This window comes from Drosophila santomea, chromosome 3L (assembly GCF_016746245.2).
Source record: "Drosophila santomea strain STO CAGO 1482 chromosome 3L, Prin_Dsan_1.1, whole genome shotgun sequence".
NCBI lineage: Eukaryota > Metazoa > Arthropoda > Insecta > Diptera > Drosophilidae > Drosophila > Drosophila santomea.
Window position 1 is genome coordinate 5,014,849 of NC_053018.2, and position 17,763 is coordinate 5,032,611.

General features: G+C 40.7%; 2 protein-coding genes across 6 annotated transcripts; both read right to left on the reverse strand.

Annotated features, from left to right (window-relative positions):
• Positions 1 to 529: 529 nt before the first annotated feature.
• LOC120449000 (G-protein coupled receptor 52) lies at positions 530 to 13,328 on the reverse strand. Of its 5 annotated transcripts, none has more exons than XM_039631268.1 (5): positions 13,128 to 13,328; positions 12,332 to 12,508; positions 2,931 to 4,228; positions 2,164 to 2,422; positions 530 to 2,048 (listed from the first exon to the last, which is right to left on the reverse strand). In XM_039631268.1, the coding sequence occupies exons 3-5, from the start codon at positions 3,061 to 3,063 to the stop codon at positions 1,472 to 1,474; spliced, it is 969 nt and encodes a 322-aa protein (XP_039487202.1). In that variant the 5' UTR covers positions 3,064 to 4,228; positions 12,332 to 12,508; positions 13,128 to 13,328; the 3' UTR covers positions 530 to 1,471. The 5 variants fall into 5 exon arrangements, with proteins under 5 accessions (XP_039487202.1, XP_039487205.1, XP_039487204.1 ...); XM_039631271.1 differs by having other exon boundaries at positions 13,260 to 13,327; XM_039631270.1 differs by having other exon boundaries at positions 13,238 to 13,325.
• Positions 13,329 to 13,738: 410 nt separating this feature from the next.
• On the reverse strand, positions 13,739 to 14,562 carry LOC120448737. Its single transcript, XM_039630916.2, has 3 exons — positions 14,342 to 14,562; positions 14,145 to 14,282; positions 13,739 to 14,090 (listed from the first exon to the last, which is right to left on the reverse strand). Exons 1-3 carry the CDS (start codon positions 14,434 to 14,436, stop codon positions 13,892 to 13,894), a joined length of 432 nt encoding a protein of 143 aa, XP_039486850.1. The 5' UTR covers positions 14,437 to 14,562; the 3' UTR covers positions 13,739 to 13,891.
• Between the last annotated feature and the right edge of the window lie 3,201 nt (positions 14,563 to 17,763).

The window sequence follows — 17,763 nt, forward strand, 5'->3', positions numbered from 1 at the left end:
TGCTATCTGCTTATACGGCTCTAACAATTTCCTTACACTTAAAAATCGATAACACTTGCTCTTTGGTGTGTAAATTAGTTTCGAACTATAACTAAATGTACAAAATATCATCAATGAAATGTACAACAACAAAATATACACAATGTTTCGTCTTCGAATTCGCTTCGTTTCGCTATTTTCGCATTTTTGGCATGTTTGTGGCTAAGATATCATCAATGCAACACAATGATCAACAATATTCAACGACAAACACTCGACTTGGGACCCTGGATGCTTCATCGGCGTAGCCTGGGAAACTGAATTTGACCCACTAAGGGAACTAGGCAAAATTGCAACGCCCACCAAATCGAAGCGTTCAGGGGCGGCCAAAACGGAAAATAATTCATGCTACCGATTTCAACAACGATCGAAACTTCACACTAGCCTATCCTTTCATTATCATACGTTTAATTTGTATGGCTACGAACTACTGGAAATGTCTTTTCGGGCTTATTTGCATTTGGATTTTAACATATTTGCTGTGTTTTTATTTATTCGTTTAGTGGGCCTGGGTTTTTTTTGTCGTTTCTAAAGCGCATTCGCAAAGCGTGCGAAGATTGAAGATTTTCCGAACTTTGAATTCTCATTTTCCGGCCCGTCGTCAAGTTTGGCAAATTGTTTAATAAACTCTACACGATTTCTTTTTGTAAAATTCTAAATGCTACTTAATATGGACTTTGAAAAAGGTTTATACTTATGCAATCGTTAGATAATAATCCTGCTGCTCGAATAGCATATGATTTTCGTATATTGTTTTTGTTGTAGCAAGTTCGAATTGTAAACCGGAAACGGAAATGTTGCACTTGCCTAGTGAATTGTCTCTTGTCTACGAATTAGAATTAGAATTAGATCGCTGCTACATATGTATGTGTATGTATATGTATATGGCTAGAGTTAAGTACAAGTATATACGTGGTAAGCTCATAAATACACAATAATAATCGTCAATCAATTCAATGCAATCAATCAATCAATCAATGAATCAATCATAATTGGATACGCTAAAAACTCTTAGCTTAGCTTAGGTCTAGAAATATGAATATGTCTTTCAACGTGTCTATGGTTTTGGTGTTTCTGTGTGGTTGCTGTATGGTGGTTGAGTGGTTGAGTGGCTGAGTGGTTGCGTTTTTGAGTTTTACTGTGGCTGTGGCTGTGGGTGGTGCTTTCATTGGCATGTCGCGTAGCGCCAAACGGCCCGTAAATATGCAACTATATGGCAAACAGGCAAGTAAGTGTTTATATATATTGAGAGAGAGAGATAGAGAGAGAGAGAGTTAAGGAAATGGCTCAATGCAATTACAACCAATTATTTACTTGCAGGACTTTGTAGTTCTTCTCAAAGGGATTACGAAGGAGGGGGTTTCGGGATTGGGTATTATTACGGATAGTTATTGTAGTTTTTTTTGAGGAGAATGAAAATCTAAATCTAACTCTAGTCATCTGGGTCCAACCCGATTAGCTCTGCTTGCAAACGGCCCTTAGTCTTACAACAAATGGTTAAGCAAAATACTCTCAAAGCGATACGGAATTGCGGCGACATACTGGTCATGATTAAAATTTTCCAAAACGAATTCAATATGCCGATCCAGACGACGGCGAAGTTGATAAGAGTACTTTGGATAACATCGCCCGTGACCACCTCATACAGACGCAACAGAATCCATGGCAGCCAGGACACCCAGAATGCAAAGACTAATGCGAATGACATCATATGACTAGGGTTCGATAAATTTTCAGCCAGAGCAGTTGCATATTCTTTATCGTGTATCGGCTCGCCGGACCTAATCTTACGCATCATTACAAAGATATAGCCGTAGTTGTGTACGATTGAAATGAGGCTGGGACCTAAGACTAATATCGCCAATGTGGCACTATATGCCGCCATGTTCCCCCAGTCCAGCATGCAGATGTGCGTCATGTTGTTCTCGATGGGCATCGAGTAGCCGAGGATCGGGGGACAGCACAGCAGGGCCGCCGATATCCAGGTGAACACCATCCAGCATTGGCATCTGCGGGTTAAAGATCACAGGATCAAGGATTAGTTCAATTTATGAATGTTATTTTAATAAGATCATTTAATACTATTTCCCCTTTGTTGGGGATTCACTTCAAGACCCAACTCACCTCGTTTTCGTCTGCACCGTCTCATATCTGAGTGGCTTCCGCACCGCCAGATAGCGATCCACCGATATCCACATGAAGGTGTACACGGATACCGCCCACAGGGTGACCTCCAGGTAGCCCGTGAAGCGGCACACGATGTCGCCGTACATCCATTCTCCGGTCAGGGCGGGATACACGGAAAAGGGCACCACCAGCAGTCCACAGAGCAGATCGGCGATGGCCAGGGACAAGAGGTAGTAGTTGATCACCTCTGTGGGTCCTGCGAACACACATATCGTTAGGCAACGAAGTAGAGGATATTCAAAAATAATAAGCAAATGCAAAGAATAATATCAAAATGGATCATTCAATAATTTTGGGCGAGTCTATTTGTACGACATTCACTAGAACTATTTGGTAACCTAGGGCATTTAAATGTATCCAATAACAAATAATTTAAGGGATTATAGTTTAGGATTCAAAAAGGGAGAACATATAATATTCTAAAGCACACTCGATTTTAGAATTTTCAAAGCGATTAAGACAACAACAAAAGAACACATTTCAATGTTGGGTAGGATGCCGTTTTACTTCATTCCTTTCACTTTCACATTTAAAAATATGGATGCATTTCAAGTATAAACAGTGGACTTAATTGGTCAAAAGAAATGATATTCAACACATATAGTATGTTACTTATGAAAATATTATGTTTTAGGCCAAACCCAACCGCGTTCGAGATGTTCCTGTGGAAAGTGTTAAGCGTGTGTGTTATTCGTGCAACGTACCCTTAAAGTTGGCATAGGTGGCGATTATGAGGAGGTTGGACAGGACGATGGCCACGCCCAGTATCGATATGAGCACCGCCTTGGTGAGGGCCTCCACCTTGGAATTATCCTGTAGGTAGCTCATTTCCTGCATTTTTACGGGCCGCTGGCGTTTGAAATTGGCGCTCCTGTGCTCGTTGTTTTTGCTCCTTTTCCTCGGTGCTCCTCCTGCTTTCACCCGCTTTCACTGCTGCTTTCTCCCGCTTTCACCGCACCTTCTTGGCGGGCTGATTGTTATGCAAAGGCCAGTGGACGTGGACGTGACCGTACTTTACTTCCGGTCATGGCGGACGCCCATGCAATTGTCCTGTGCCTTCAGTTGTGTGTGTGTGTGTGTGTAAGTGTGTGTGAGTGTCTATGTGTGCCTAGGTAAGTGTGTGAATGTGTGGATCTGTGTTGGTGTATGTCTGGTTGGCTGCGAGTGTTGGTGGCGTCCTTTATTGTGCAACGAGGCTTGCACACGCGAAGGTCGTCGGAGTCCTTGGCGCTGTTTTTCGTCCTTTCTCCACCGTTGGCGCCAAATTTGTATAAATTTTCTACTGCCTACTATTTTTTTTTGGGCCGCAACTTCTACTGCCCACCTTTTGGCGCCGAGCCAAGCATTTGATTGTTACCCTTAAAATCCTGCCGTCGTGGTTAAGGTTAAGGATAAGGTTCTGCTAGTGTGTGTGTCTGAAGCTCGTTTAAAAAATGTTGCTTGGGGCTAAAATCTTACATTTAAAATCTAGTAATTGCGTACAATTTCTATTCTGCCTTAGAGGATTGTTTAATTGGTTTAATGAATTTGTTTGTTTGTTAAATTCACAACGCTCTTTGCTAAGTTTTAATGAACGTTAAACAGTAAGTTGTATGCTTGAATAATTCGCTAGTAGTTTAAATATCGATTTAAAAATGTACACATTTCAAACTCGCAAGTGGAAGAATAATGATTATTAATTTAACTAGTTAATGTGTAATAATTACGCGGTTTTCAGGGCTCTCGTTTTTTTTTTTCGGGGTGGTTGAAATATCTTTCGACTATAATTAAAGCACAGCACAAATGGTTTTGTTGTTTTGTAAGGCTTCTGTTGTGCTACATTTAAGTTGTTAAGTTAAAATAGTTCGATAATAGTTCGGTTGTTTAGTATCGGTTTAGCTATTTAATTTCGCTGCTTGGTGATTGTGATTATCCTTTTGCTTGTAAATTCTGGCTGTTTGTTGTTGATGTTTTTTTGTTTTTGCTCCACGTCCTGCTGTCGTATTAAGCTAATTGTGCGCATCTGGAAGAACAAAAGGGTAGCATGTAAAAGCCTCTAGCGCTCCATAAATAGTTTACAGAATCTTCCATCTTGAGCCAATCAATAAATTATCCCACATACGGCAGCAGGCGGAAAAAGCCTTTTAGCTGCACAAACGCTTTACATAAGCGTGCTTATCCTGCGCCCGTCACTTGCCTGCTACATCAGAGCCACCCAGACCATACGTACCACCCACCAGAACCACCAGAACCAGCAGAACCACCCACTTTTCCCGCCTGCAATGACCCACTTTGCGGTGCCACTTGACACAGTTTGAGAGCCATAGCTGTCACTGGCCGGCTGCTCAAACTGGGTTGGTCTCTCGAGGGCCTGGAACTGTTAAAAATCTCGAGGGGTCTGCGCTTTGGTCTCTATTTGTGGACCAGCGTCATCGATCACGCCCACTCTATCTATATTTAACGAGCCTCATTGCAGTGCTGCCAGCTTGGCTCTTTTCTAGAAGCTTCCAATACTCTAAAGTTTTTAAGAACGACACTTTAATGGGTTTTTGTGGCGTGTCATTTAAACCAGTAAAGATTTATAAGCGCTTATAAATGAGTCTAAAGTACCACTTGATTTCGAAATGAATTCATAGTATAGCAGGATTTAATACGTATTAAAAAATGTAATATTCAATGAAATAATGTATTTATATATATTTTTTAAAAACTTTCAATCGCCAACACTGACTTTGCCCCACAGCCTCCATTAGAGGCACGCACTACGTCATCGTGCCATTTTCCACGCAGACACAAACGCAAACACAAACACAAACACAAACACCATTATCAAATGCCATTAGACATCGACGGGGCTGCTCCAAGTGCCAAAGGATGAGAATGAGTATGGGGATGCCATTAGGGGATGTCGTTGAGTGAGGTAACAAGTTTGTCATTTGCGCCCCTCCTTCGCTCCACCAGGTGATTAAATTAGCGACAACGGGGTAACTGGGCATCGGATTCGACAGTCAGCCAGGTGACGGAGGTCAGGTGATAAATATCAATGTATTGCATTAGGCGCACCCATCTCTCAGTGTAGCACATCATTTCACCTGTTTGGCAATCATTGCGAAAGCCGCTGCAGCCCGCAATAACGTCATTTGTGCAAATGACTTCCTGGCCTGCAACCCATTCAAATCCACTCGACTCCACTCAGTTGGGCCCACTGCAATTACGCTGAAATAACTGTTATGGCCGCCAACTTAAGCGGACCCCGTCGCATAATGACTGCCCCCCTTGACCACCGGATTCGTCGCCGGAATAACCGGAAACCGGAGGCCCACAGAAGCCGGAGAATTGGGTTCAGCGAACCCGCTGCGCTGTTTCTTGGAAGGATAATCAATAAGCGCGGCCAGTGATTAATTATGTAAATATGGTCATTGTTCTGCGAGGCAACCGCTAACAAGCTGATGAGATTTTGATTGCCACTGGGATTGCAGGGCAGCCCATTAAGCCCTCGACATAATTAAAAATAATACGTGGCCTGCTTTTGGGGGCAACTCTTGTCCTGCCCTAAGGTAAATCCTTTGACCAACTTGAAAAGCCACAGATACGGAATTGTGAATGTGGCGAAATGCAGCTTGCGTTGCAGTGGGAAATCAAACTGACCCACATAGCTGACCATTAAAGCTTATGATTGTTAAAGGGAAAAGGAATGCATTAAAGACTGAGCAGGAAAATAAAGAACAAACTGGGTCAGTGCCATAACAATTCACAAAATAATGGGGAGTAACATTTTTATTGACAAGCAACTCCTATAAAAAATATTATTTATTTCTAGATCAAAGGCGTTATCTTTTTATTATATTATTTTACAACATAATAAGAAGTTCTAGCTAAATTCAGCTAACTAACTTTTGTATTTATATTATGTTTTAATATTTCTAAACTTTTGCACATATGCACAAAACGAATCTTAAAGTGGGCTTATAAAGTCACTGGCCTACATTGCCGAAACGCACTGTATGTTTGCGCCCGACTTTCCGTCGACCTGTTTTTATTTCTTGCGCTGTAGATTTTCCAGCTTTCGGGACCATAAAATATGTATTCCCTGCGTGTTTATGTCGCCTCAGAAAACACACAAGTTTGAGCCCGAAACCAAACACAAACAGAAGCGGAAAACCATCCAATGTGGCGCTGTCATAAAACCATATATAAATATATACACATACACATATATATAAATACAAATGCCTGGCAGGTGGGAAGTACTATGCCAAATGTAATATATGGCAGATGGGTGTGAATAACAGTGGCAGGATGGCAGGCAAAGCTTTTGGGTGCTATAAATAAACTTTTGGATGGCTACGTGTTTAAACAAAATGGCGAAATACCGCAACAAAGGCCAAGGCGAGCTGCAGGCCCAGGAGGAAGGATACTACCCGTTTGATGACGCTGCCTCCTGTTGGCAGGAGGCCCCAGGACGAAAAGTGGGTGGACACAACAGTGGGTGGCAGGCTGGCAAGGCTGCTGCGGATGGGTGCCACGTCATCGTCGCCATTCACGTGGCTGCGTCTTTACATAAGCATGACCTCACCTTGGCTTTTATTTTCATTTACATTTACATTTTCATTTTCACTTTTGTTGCGCCAGCACAGCAGCCAGCTGACTATTGGTATTTCCTGCACCGTATTTACATGGTGCCACCTGTTTTGCTCAGTGCATCTGGTGCGGCGCCTGCATAATTTATGCTTACGCATGTCAAGTGTCGCATATGCCTGGAAATGCTCGTCCTTCGGCAGGGGGCGTCGAAGGCGACGGCGGGGGGCGTGGCGCCGGGCTAGACTTGGCAGCTCCTGTCACTCAGTAGCTTAAGGACTTTGCAGGCGGTCCTGCTGCCTGTTGCTTTTGCGCCACGTTCACCGAGCCAAACTTTTTGGCCACTAACTTTTGTCAACCCGAAAATGCCTGCAGGCAAATTGCAATTAAAGTGGTGGAACGCTGCAAACTTTATCGTAAAATGCAACAGTTCGACCACAAAAGCAATTTGGCAAACTTCAATACCAAAAAATGTTATATATAATCATTCTAAAAGCATTGATTGAATTGCAATCCTCTTAGATATTTAGTTACGAAAAGTAAAGTAAAGTAATGTAAAGTCATAGTTCTTTAATGCCATGATATAATTCTAGAAAAACTTAGGATTCATTTTCTTGGCAAATGTTGCTGCAAAATATAATCTCATCCCAAAGTGTCAGCAAAATTCTCATTCTCGATATGGGCACAATAATAATAAGCTGCCCAAAACAGAAATTTGGCCAAGGAACGCCATAAAAAGAAATCCAATTTGCCTAGGAAATGCCCTGAATATTTTGCGTCCTCAAAATAAATGACGGCGGGGGGTTCGTGATTGGGCCAACTTAAATTCACGTGCTACCCGCTGTTATGGCCATAAACCGCATTGTGAAATGCCGTACCACATGTCGTATACGCAATGCTTTTATTTGGGCCAATTTTGCGTTGCGCGGGTGTGCCCTGTGATAGGGGGCGATGATAGAGAGAGGGGGCGTGGCTCGGGCCAAGGGCAAACAGCGACTTGGCGACGCGCTCGTGTTTAGTTTTATATTGTTCCATTTCCCACTGGAGTTTACTGGCGCTCGAATGCCTCACTAACTCTGATTTCCCCTTAGGCGAAGGTTCTATTGTCTGTTTTTTTTTTCGGGAAATAACTTGAATATGGCAGAAGAAAAAATGCAAGGGTTTGCAGATGTTGTACAATGCTACAATTGGCAAGGTCACAGTCATGGGCTGGCCTCTTCGTTTCGTTCCCATCCGCAACCTCCACTCGACAACGTGACGTATGCGTAATAAATAAGACTGGCGGCACTCGGCGCTAAGGACAATTGTATTGGCTCCTGATACCGGCTATATCCTACCCCCACACCAATACACATTAACACACATACACATATACACCCAGAACACACACACATACGCACACACACACAGAGGACTGGAACAATCGATCAATAAAAGAAAAAACCCAACACGAAATTCATTTCAATGCTGCGACTTGACATTCAGTCAAGGCGTTTATTGTGGCACTGGCAATAGCAAAGCCAGTCGTTCAATCAATACGGCAATGCATCAATTTGTCATCCCCGCCATGGCTCCTTTTCACTGCATTGTTGTTGTTGCTGCTGCTGTTGCTGTAGCAGCTTTATTAAATGCAGCAACTTGTTTATTTGTTGCTGTTACTCGCTGTCTGATTGATAAGCAAACGGGGAATCGAATTCAGCCAATGACGAGGGTCGTGCGGAAAGCGCGGATTATGACAATGCGGTTTTTATGCGCGTACACAGAGAAAAAATCTACAAAACTACTCAAATAATATAAGCTATTTATATAGCATGCTGTAAGCTTTGGCAAATTCAAAACATTTTATTTAGAAAAGCTACGCTACGCTTCATACGATCCTAAAAATTTAAAAACGTTTTCCCCAATGTTCAATAAAACTAAGCCGTTAATAAGTGGATTTGTTAATAATTTATTTTGTGTAGAAGCTGAATAATCAACGATGTATATAAATATGTAGAATTAGGAGCTGAACCATACAAAATATGAGTTGTAAATATTTGGTATTAGTATATCAACCTACATTATTAGGAACATGAGTTTTGTAGCATTACTGAAATATGATTTTGTCTATTTGTTCTATTTTTTTCTCAGTGCACCAAAGGCTTATTGGCTCAATGGGCCAGCTGACGCTAAAAGAGCTGGCAAGTCTGGCCGGGATTCAGTCGGAAGCTCTGAGGACGGTTTGACATTTAAGCAATTTGTTCGCAGCAGCTGCCAAATGCACACTTATTAACGTGTGTATCTGTGAACGAGTTTTGTATCTGTATCTGCATTTGAATCTGTATCTGTTTCTAGGGGTAAAAAAGAAAGCTACTCCTTGCATTTAAAAGAGAGGGAAGGGTAAGAGTATTGCCCGGCGGCAATTAGTTGGCACTAGCCCAGGGCCACGCCCATCATAAATATATAAATCAAGGCGGTCACAGCCCACAACTAATTAGGCGATGGCCTGGACAAACAGAGAGTTGCGATTTGTGTGTGCGTGGAAGGAGCCGAAGGCATGGCGGGGGGATCGGGAAAAGCGGGGGGCGGAAAAATGGGGAGGGGCTGGAAAATTGAGAGAAAGAAAAATAGGGGAGTGTTGGGGAATTTAGGCTGAATGGGTGTGCCCACTTAGGCCGACTATCGACCAGCGTTTGTTTTGTTTTTTCTCCCCCGCCAGTTTGCGTTAAAGTGTTTTCCTTTCACTTGGCTAAATGTGGTTTTTGTGCTTTTCATTATCAAAAGTATATCGAAAATTAATTTTATTAAAATTAAAAACAATATGAATTACCTATTCTAATAATTTTAAACTTTTTCAAAGAGTATTTGCTCGTCATTAGCAGACTAGAATTTCGTCTCACATATTTGTTTTGTTGAATTTGTTGTTGTGATGTTAAGGCATTTAAATATAGAAACACTTTTTGTTTGCCTCATCTGCTTTGCCAACCATTTGTTGTCAAACCTAAAAGCCGCCAAAAAAACAACAGCACTTTTACTTTCCAAAATTTTACTTTCGTCTGCCGCAAAATATAAAAAACACGGGACATTCGCGAAAGGCGACACGTTGTGGTCATAAATCAGAAGAGATATAAATATGTGAGAATATATAGCACAATTCCTGCATATCGGTAGATGAATAATAAATATTAATTGCCTCAAGTTGAATACTTTACAGTAAAGCAGCCAGTCATATTAAAAATAATTGGCATTAAATTATAACTGGCTTAAATTGTTGTATTAAACAAACTAATTTCTAAAGCAGTATTATTTAGATGATAATGAATAGAAATAAAATTAGATAAAATTAATAATCTTTATAAGAATAGTAATAATTAGTAATTCCATAAAAAATATCCTGCTGAGGTTGATGCTACCGTTTTATTTGAAGGCTAAAACGGCCCACATTTCCTGCCAACAAACAGCAGCACCCTGGAATTTCCCCGGACTTTCATATGCAAATGTGTGGGCTGCAGCAGCTGCGGCATTTTGCTTCCTTTATCGGGCTAATTGAATACGTGTGTCGAAACACAAAACGGCGAAGAAAAGGTTGGCGGACAATCGCCATCGCACGTCACGAGTCATAAATGCAAAGCGGAGAGAGCACAGAAAGCAGTGAAAGCGGAGAAAGCCAGAGCAGCGTCATTTGCCATGTAAATTAGACTGCGGCCAGCCTTGAAGTGTGCTATGGAAATTGCACTCGAGTGCCGGACATGCGGCGAATGTTGCATGCTGCTCGTCGCACGTTGCACGTTGCACGGCGGCAGTTGTTAGTTGTGCCTGGACTCTGTGCTCTGGTTGCTGGTTTCTGTTTTCTGACTGGTCATGTGTGAAAAATAGCAACTGTGCCAGCGCCCACACGCCCGCGTCAATTGCATTATTCAGAAACAGAAACTGTGTTGCAAGAACAAAAGCCACTTGCGATGGGTGCACCAATGAGTCAGAGTGGGTGGCGCGCTGGGTGGCGGTGGGTGACCCTTAATTATGCAAAAGACGGCAACGACCTTGAAGCTGCCAATTGCAGCGCACGTAATTAAAGACGAGCAACGAAACGCAACTCAACACAACGGGTCCGTTGCCACAGTGTTCTCTGCGTAAAGCGAAAATGTTAAATCCATTTCAGTAAAAGTATGTACAGTGAATGGTTAGATCCTACATCTTTTCAGATCTAAAGAACTTATAGATTAAATGCTTACTTTTCGGTTATGTATTACTTATTCAATTAATCCTTTTCTCTTCCTGATTTATGATGTTTCCATTGATTTTTTTTAGTAAAAGTGTCCATATCCTGGTGACTTAATTTACTAAAGACCAGGAGCAACCACTGTACCTTTCCCAACCCATTTCGCAGCCCTTTGGGACAACGTGTGAAATTTCCCATTGTGTGATCGATAAAATGGCCCTGTGGGAGGAGGGTGAGGGGCGGTGGGAGGCAGACTGTGCGGTGTTGTCGCGTCCTTGAAGGCGAATTTACGACAATATAAACAACTTGGCAGCGAAAGAGTCCAGGAGCCCAAAACCAAAAACCAAAAACCCGGTCCTTGCCGATAAGGATAAGCATAAGGATACGGGGCATTCGCTTGGCGCGTAATTTTATGACGCAGCAAAAACCTATCGACGGCTGCCAGAAGACAAATTGCCTATAAAACGACAAAGTCAATAAAATGGGGCGACAAAAAAAAAAGAAAAGGAGAAGCGTGTAACGTGTAACGTGTGACCGAGTTACAGATACATAATCTTGGCTGATGCATGCTACACATATCCTGTACATACATAGATCCTGCAAATCCTGTTTGCTCGCACATAAATTGAAATTTTCGCAAACGAAATTTGCGTGGAAAATGATGCGCTCAGGCCGAGCTTTTCAGTATTTGCGCAAAGTCTATGGCTTTGGCTAATCCCCAACGAATGCTGCCATTCTGCCATTCTTTGCATTGAGCTTTCCAAGTGAAATTCTTTGGTTTTTTGCTAAACTTTGCCTATTTTCGTATCTCTACATCGCCACCAAAGGAACGAGCATAAGGGAGATGAGAAGAACAGCACAGCATTTCCGATTGACGAAAAAAACGGAACCGAATGCACTGGGAGAAAAATAAGCCAAAAAGTGTTTAAAGTCTTTAGCCTTTTTTAAAACTTTTTAAAGTAAATGTGGTTTCACGTCATGTCATATTTCAATCTGTTTTTATAACCAAGTAAAAATATTTTCAAAAAATATGTACAATTATGCAATTACGCAATGAATACTTTTTGAGCATTTCTGTTAAGCTAACAAATTGTGCCTTTTTTAAATGAAGAAAATTCCCAAAATTCTATTACTCTAATGCAATTTTTTCAGTGCTTGCCAGCCATTTCTTTTCGAACATTACTTCTAGAGTTTCGCTCTTTTCGGGGTTGTTTATGTTTTGGTTCGCTCTTTCGTTTCGCCCTCGCTCCCTTTTCTTTCCCATCTATCTTCGCTTTTTTTTTGTGTTGAGGTAGGATGCGTCTGGAGCAAAGCTCGACAGGATGCTCCTGCTCCGGAGGAGCTACTCACCTTAGACGGGACATGATGTTGGGAACCTTTGCCTTGACATTGCTCGGTTTTGCAGTTGATCGGTTGATTATTTTGTTGATTTCTTGTATAATATTTAATGGTATTGATTACATTTTGTCTTGAACACTTTGTCTTTATCACTTTGTTTGCTAACCCTTTGGCTGCAACAGGCAAGAACTGTAAAATATCTAGATGAATGTGGGCTTAAGATATATCTAACCAAAGTCGGTGGGCCTCAAAGAACTTTAAGCAGCCTGTGTATTTTTCACTAATGAATCAATCAAATAATATTTTAATGCATGCATTATGTGGTGTTGATTTAAATGGATTATTTTTTTCTCCAGATAAGATAATTTGTGGCTTGGCTGGCACGATAGTGAAATATCTTTCAAACGTTGTCACTTTGCACTGTCGAACTTTCGATTAACTTCGGTTAACTGATTTTCCATTTTCAATTTCCCGATTTTCGGGGCACATGCAACATTAATTTTTCGCTTTACTTGTTGGCTTTTCCGTGGGCTGCTGATTTTCTGCTTAGCCTTCAACACACATACAGCCAAACGGCGTGCTCACACAGATACTAGTACACACACATACGGCGCACACAGGACCCTCTCACAGACACATGTGCGCAGGTGTGTGCCTTGATTTTTCAATTATCCTCCAGCTCGTAATTTGCACAATTTAATTGAATTCACTTTGAGATTTGAATTTTCAAATTTTGTAATTTTCTAATTTTCCATTTTTGATTGTGATTGGCATTCGTATACAATGAAAAACTTAAGGATGAACAAACTTTTGTTTCTTTTGGCCAGCCGAAAAGTGTGTTTGCTGGCCGCGTGTTGGTGTGTGTTCGAGTGCGTGTGTTGGTGCTGTGTGTCAGTGTGTGTGTGTGTGTGCTTCCACCGTTTCCAACAACAACAACCACTGAACGCGCTGCTGCTGCTGCCGCTGAATCTTTTCGATGCGTGCGTAGATGCGACGCGCTCACTGTCTAACTGGCAACTGTTTTCCGCTTTTCCATCGCTTTTCTTCTCTTCTGCTAACGCCCCGACAACTCGGCCAACTCTCTCTCTCTCTCTCGAAAGAGAGAGCAGCTGGAAATGGAAATGGAAAAGGCAGCAACAGGAAGCGAGAGAAAGCGAAGCTTTCGCCAGCTGAAAGCTCGACAAACGCACATGGCGTTTGTTTATATTTGTGGCAGGTAAAAATAGCACTGCATATTTTTAGGCACCGCCGACCAGAATCTCCCACTGCGCATGACCCAATTACAGTTGGCCAAAAGCATGAGCCTGGTTAAACTAATTAATTTATCTAGTTGCGCCCACACTCCAGTTGGCAAGTGGGACTTTAAATTTGCCTTTCTAGATAATTGATATTTTATTCGTAGAGAAAAATAATAAGAGATTGAATACTTTATGCACTTTTATAAGAAAATAAAATTGGTATGTAACAAAAATAAGAGCACTTTACTTCATTTCATACTACTTCTAAGTTTTTAATTCTATGGATTTAGTTTCTAAATTATTTTTTTGATTCTACCTCTACTCCTGGATCACACTAATCTTCTCCAGCACTTGGCTCGGTCACCTGCTGCTGATCGGCCAAGTTGTGCCTAAGTGGATATAGCTGCTCCATGTGCTCTATAAAGGGTCGAATGCCATCCGGATTCTTCATGTACTTGGCCACGCTGAGGATGATATGGCGGTAGATCTGGTGATCCCGATAAGCCGCATTCGGTCGTCGCTTTTGTGGGGGCCTTATATGTGTAAAAATTTATATCAAATCTTACAATTATATTTAACTATTTTACCGCTCTTGAGCTCTGCGAATCACCCGTCGACGTCGCACAGATTCAGTTCTGCGGCAGCGCTCACAATATGCAAAATAGGCACAAACGATGATTACCAATGCAGATAACGCGTAGATGAGCCAACTCCAGCTGAGGACTCTATTTGGAATATAGGATATGGAGGTGAATAGTGGAAGTAAATACTACATGAATATTACGTCACAAATGTTGCATTCAATTCCTTCCAGAGGGGCGAGATCTGCTCGAGCTGATTCTTCTTGGCATCGCTTCTCCAGAACACAAATTGAGGCATTATTATAGGCCTGGTTGACTGGCGGCTGGGTAGCTACTGAAGTCCGAATTAAAATTTTGAGAATAACTAAAGAGTGCGAGGTGTTAGTTTTGATTTGAAGAAATTTCAAAATAATACTAAATCGAATGTTATTCAAGCTTTGAGTTTTAAGGAAAAGCAGGACAAATGATTTAGAGTTTAATGCTAATATAACTCTTAAGTACTAAGCTGGCTTACAAGCATTAAATTTTTCCTTGAAATATAATTGTATATAATATAGAAGTCTTTCCTCATTAATGCGAAATCATGATCAATGCTTATTCTTAGCAACCTGCAAGTTGCGCACAGCAGTTTTTGCCATAGCTTGGCCAAAAATGGCCGCACAGCTAAAATTTGTGCTGCTAATAAACATAACTAACAATGTTCATCCCTACTTTTTCGATTTTCGAAAAAAAAAATTTTACAAATTTTTGCATTTTTGATAAGGGGTACATCATCAAAATTTGCGAGAAAATGGAAAAAAATAGCATATCAATGTATGTACATGGATCGATAGGGAATTTTGTTACGAATTCAATTCGGTATGGCATTCCACTATTGGACAAATATTTTCACTGCTATCGAAAAAAAACGGACTATTTTTTATCAAAAAATCGCAAAACAAAATGTTGTAAAAAAATCCGATATTTTCAATCGGCATTTTCGCCATAGCTTGGCCAAAAATGGCCGCACAGCTAAAATAAAGACTGTTTTGTGCTGCTAATAAACATAACTAACTATGTCTATCCCTACTTTTTCGATTTTCAAAAAGAAAAAATTTGACAATTTTTGGCATTTTTGATAAGGGGTACATCATCAAAATTTTCGAAAAATGTCCAAAAATTTGCATTTCAATGTATGTGCATGGATCGATAGGGAATTTTGTTACGAATTCAATGAGGTATGGCATTCCACTTTTGGACAACTACTTTTACTGCTATCGAAAAAAAACGGATTATTTTTATCAAAAAATCGAAAGTAAAATTTGTGGTAAAAAATCCGATATTTTCAATCGGCATTTTCGCCATAGCTTGGCCAAAAATGGCCGCACAGCTAAAATAAAGACTGTTTTGTGCTGCTAATAAACTTAACTAACAATGTTAATCCCCACTTTTTCGATTTTCGAAAAAAATTTTTTTACAAATTTTTGCATTTTTGATAAGGGGTACCATCATCAAAATTTGCGAAAAAATGGAAAAAAATAGCATATCAATGTATGTACATGGATCGATAGGGAATTTTGTTACGAATTCAATTCGGTATGGCATTCCACTATTGGACAAATATTATCACTGCTATCGAAAAAAAAGGACTATTTTTTATCAAAAAATCGCAAAACAAAATGTTGTAAAAAAATCCGATATTTTCAATCGGCATTTTCGCCATAGCTTGGCCAAAAATGGCCGCACAGCTAAAATAAAGACTGTTTTGTGCTGCTAATAAACATAACTAACTATGTCTATCCCTACTTTTTCGATTTTCAAAAAGAAAAAATTTGACAATTTTTGGCATTTTTGATAAGGGGTACATCATCAAAATTTTCGAAAAATGTCCAAAAATTTGCATTTCAATGTATGTGCATGGATCGATAGGGAATTTTGTTACGAATTCAATGAGGTATGGCATTCCACTTTTGGACAACTACTTTTACTGCTATCGAAAAAAAACGGATTATTTTTATCAAAAAATCGAAAGTAAAATTTGTGGTAAAAAATCCGATATTTTCAATCGGGGTTTTTGCCATAATTTTGCCAAAAATGGACGCACAACTAAAATAAAGACTGTTTTGTGCTGCTAATAAACATAACTAACTATGTTAGTTATAATGTTATAATGAGCTATAGTAGCAATTAAAGTATCAATAAACTTATTGCCTCATTAATGTGAAATCATGATCAATGCATCGCTGCCAGTTGCTTATGCTGTTTATCCTTAACAACCTGGAAGTTGCGGCTTAAAAAGGCGCCAAGGTCGAAGATCGTCGAACATTCTACGATCGATTGCCCGGCCGGATCATCATTTGACTAAACTTGTATTGACCACATTGCGAATTTCGCTTTTGTCTACGAGGTGCAATTGCAATTTGCAATGGCAATTCGTGCGCTTCCGTCAACAATCGTCTCGGAAAAGCGTGATCAAATAAATTATGGGGTTGTAGAATGCTGACAGTGTCAAAAGAACATTTCAGGCATATTTGTCTTTTTTTTGTTTCTATTTTGTTTTGTTGGAAAATTTGCCTGGCGCTTGACACATTCGCTTCGGATTTATGGCCACGTCTCTGGCTTGTAGTTTGAATTCCTCACAGTTTCCCCTTTGTCTTTGCGTATTTCTCCTCCCACCAAGTGACACTGCATATCGCCCCAAATTGAGGCACGATCGTACCGATTGCTGGTCAAGCAACCCAGCCCCAAATTCGCATTCAAACCCCAATCGAAAACCCAAAACCAAAAACCAACCCAGATGGAAGTCATGGATAATGGCTGACAGGGCACGCGAAGAGTTACGATCTTGCGGCCAAGAATCAAACAAATATGCTGACACACACCGATAACATCAAGATGACTAAACTGTGCTCTGAATTTAAATAAGCACACAATAATATTTAAATTTCATTTAAGATGCCAAATTTAAATAAAAGCCGTGATAAAACTTTAACTACCTAACAATCAACACCGATTTCAGTGGTATATCTTTCAATTAATAATAGTTATGCTTCCTAAACTTATGCCTGGTTTGTTTTTTATACGTCTCATTAAACTATATTCTCTGTAACAATATCAAATCCATGCTGCTTCCCACCTAAACCATTAAAGCAGCTAAACTTTGGCCCCATGTTGTCGCTCATCAAATGGCTGTCAATTTACCTAAACTCGAATGCAGAGCTGCTGCAACTGATGAAAAAGATCGTGATTACGATGAAGGCGATGATGATGGGCAACCCACACGAAATGCTAATGAATTGTTATCAGTTAATTGTCTGAGCGGGGTACCTGGCTTTGTTATCAGCTTTTATGCTTTTATGCTTTATTTGAAGTCGATTTGGGAACGCGGCGTGGGTGTTCCCCCGAAAACCCAAAGTCCCCACTCAAGTGGCAACTAATAGCCCAATAAATTGTGATTGGCGGCGGCGGGGAAACCGAAGCAACACACACAATGTTAAAAGAAGACCGTACCTTTGTGCAGCTAAGCGAACTGTCAATGGCTGGCACATCGTTTCGATTTATGACCATTCTGTTGGCCAGGGAATGTGCAACCAGTTTGTGGGATTCGCACAGACGAAGTTTGAATGCTGGATGTTCCACTGCGCAG

Excerpts from the sequence above, each read along its gene's own strand:
- LOC120448737 (XM_039630916.2), bottom strand. The coding sequence starts at position 14,436 with ATGCCTCAATTTGTGTTCTGGAGAAGCGATGCCAAGAAGAATCAGCTC. Across the intron at positions 14,283-14,341 it reads TTGAATGCAACATTTGTGAC|AGTCCTCAGCTGGAGTTGGC; the intron begins GTAATATTCATG and ends TATTCCAAATAG. Across the intron at positions 14,091-14,144 it reads ATTCGCAGAGCTCAAGAGCG|GCCCCCACAAAAGCGACGAC; the intron begins GTAAAATAGTTA and ends TACACATATAAG.
- LOC120449000 (XM_039631268.1), bottom strand. The coding sequence starts at position 3,063 with ATGCAGGAAATGAGCTACCTACAGGATAATTCCAAGGTGGAGGCCCTC. Across the intron at positions 2,423-2,930 it reads CACCTATGCCAACTTTAAGG|GACCCACAGAGGTGATCAAC; the intron begins GTACGTTGCACG and ends GTGTGTTCGCAG. Across the intron at positions 2,049-2,163 it reads ACGGTGCAGACGAAAACGAG|ATGCCAATGCTGGATGGTGT; the intron begins GTGAGTTGGGTC and ends TTTAACCCGCAG.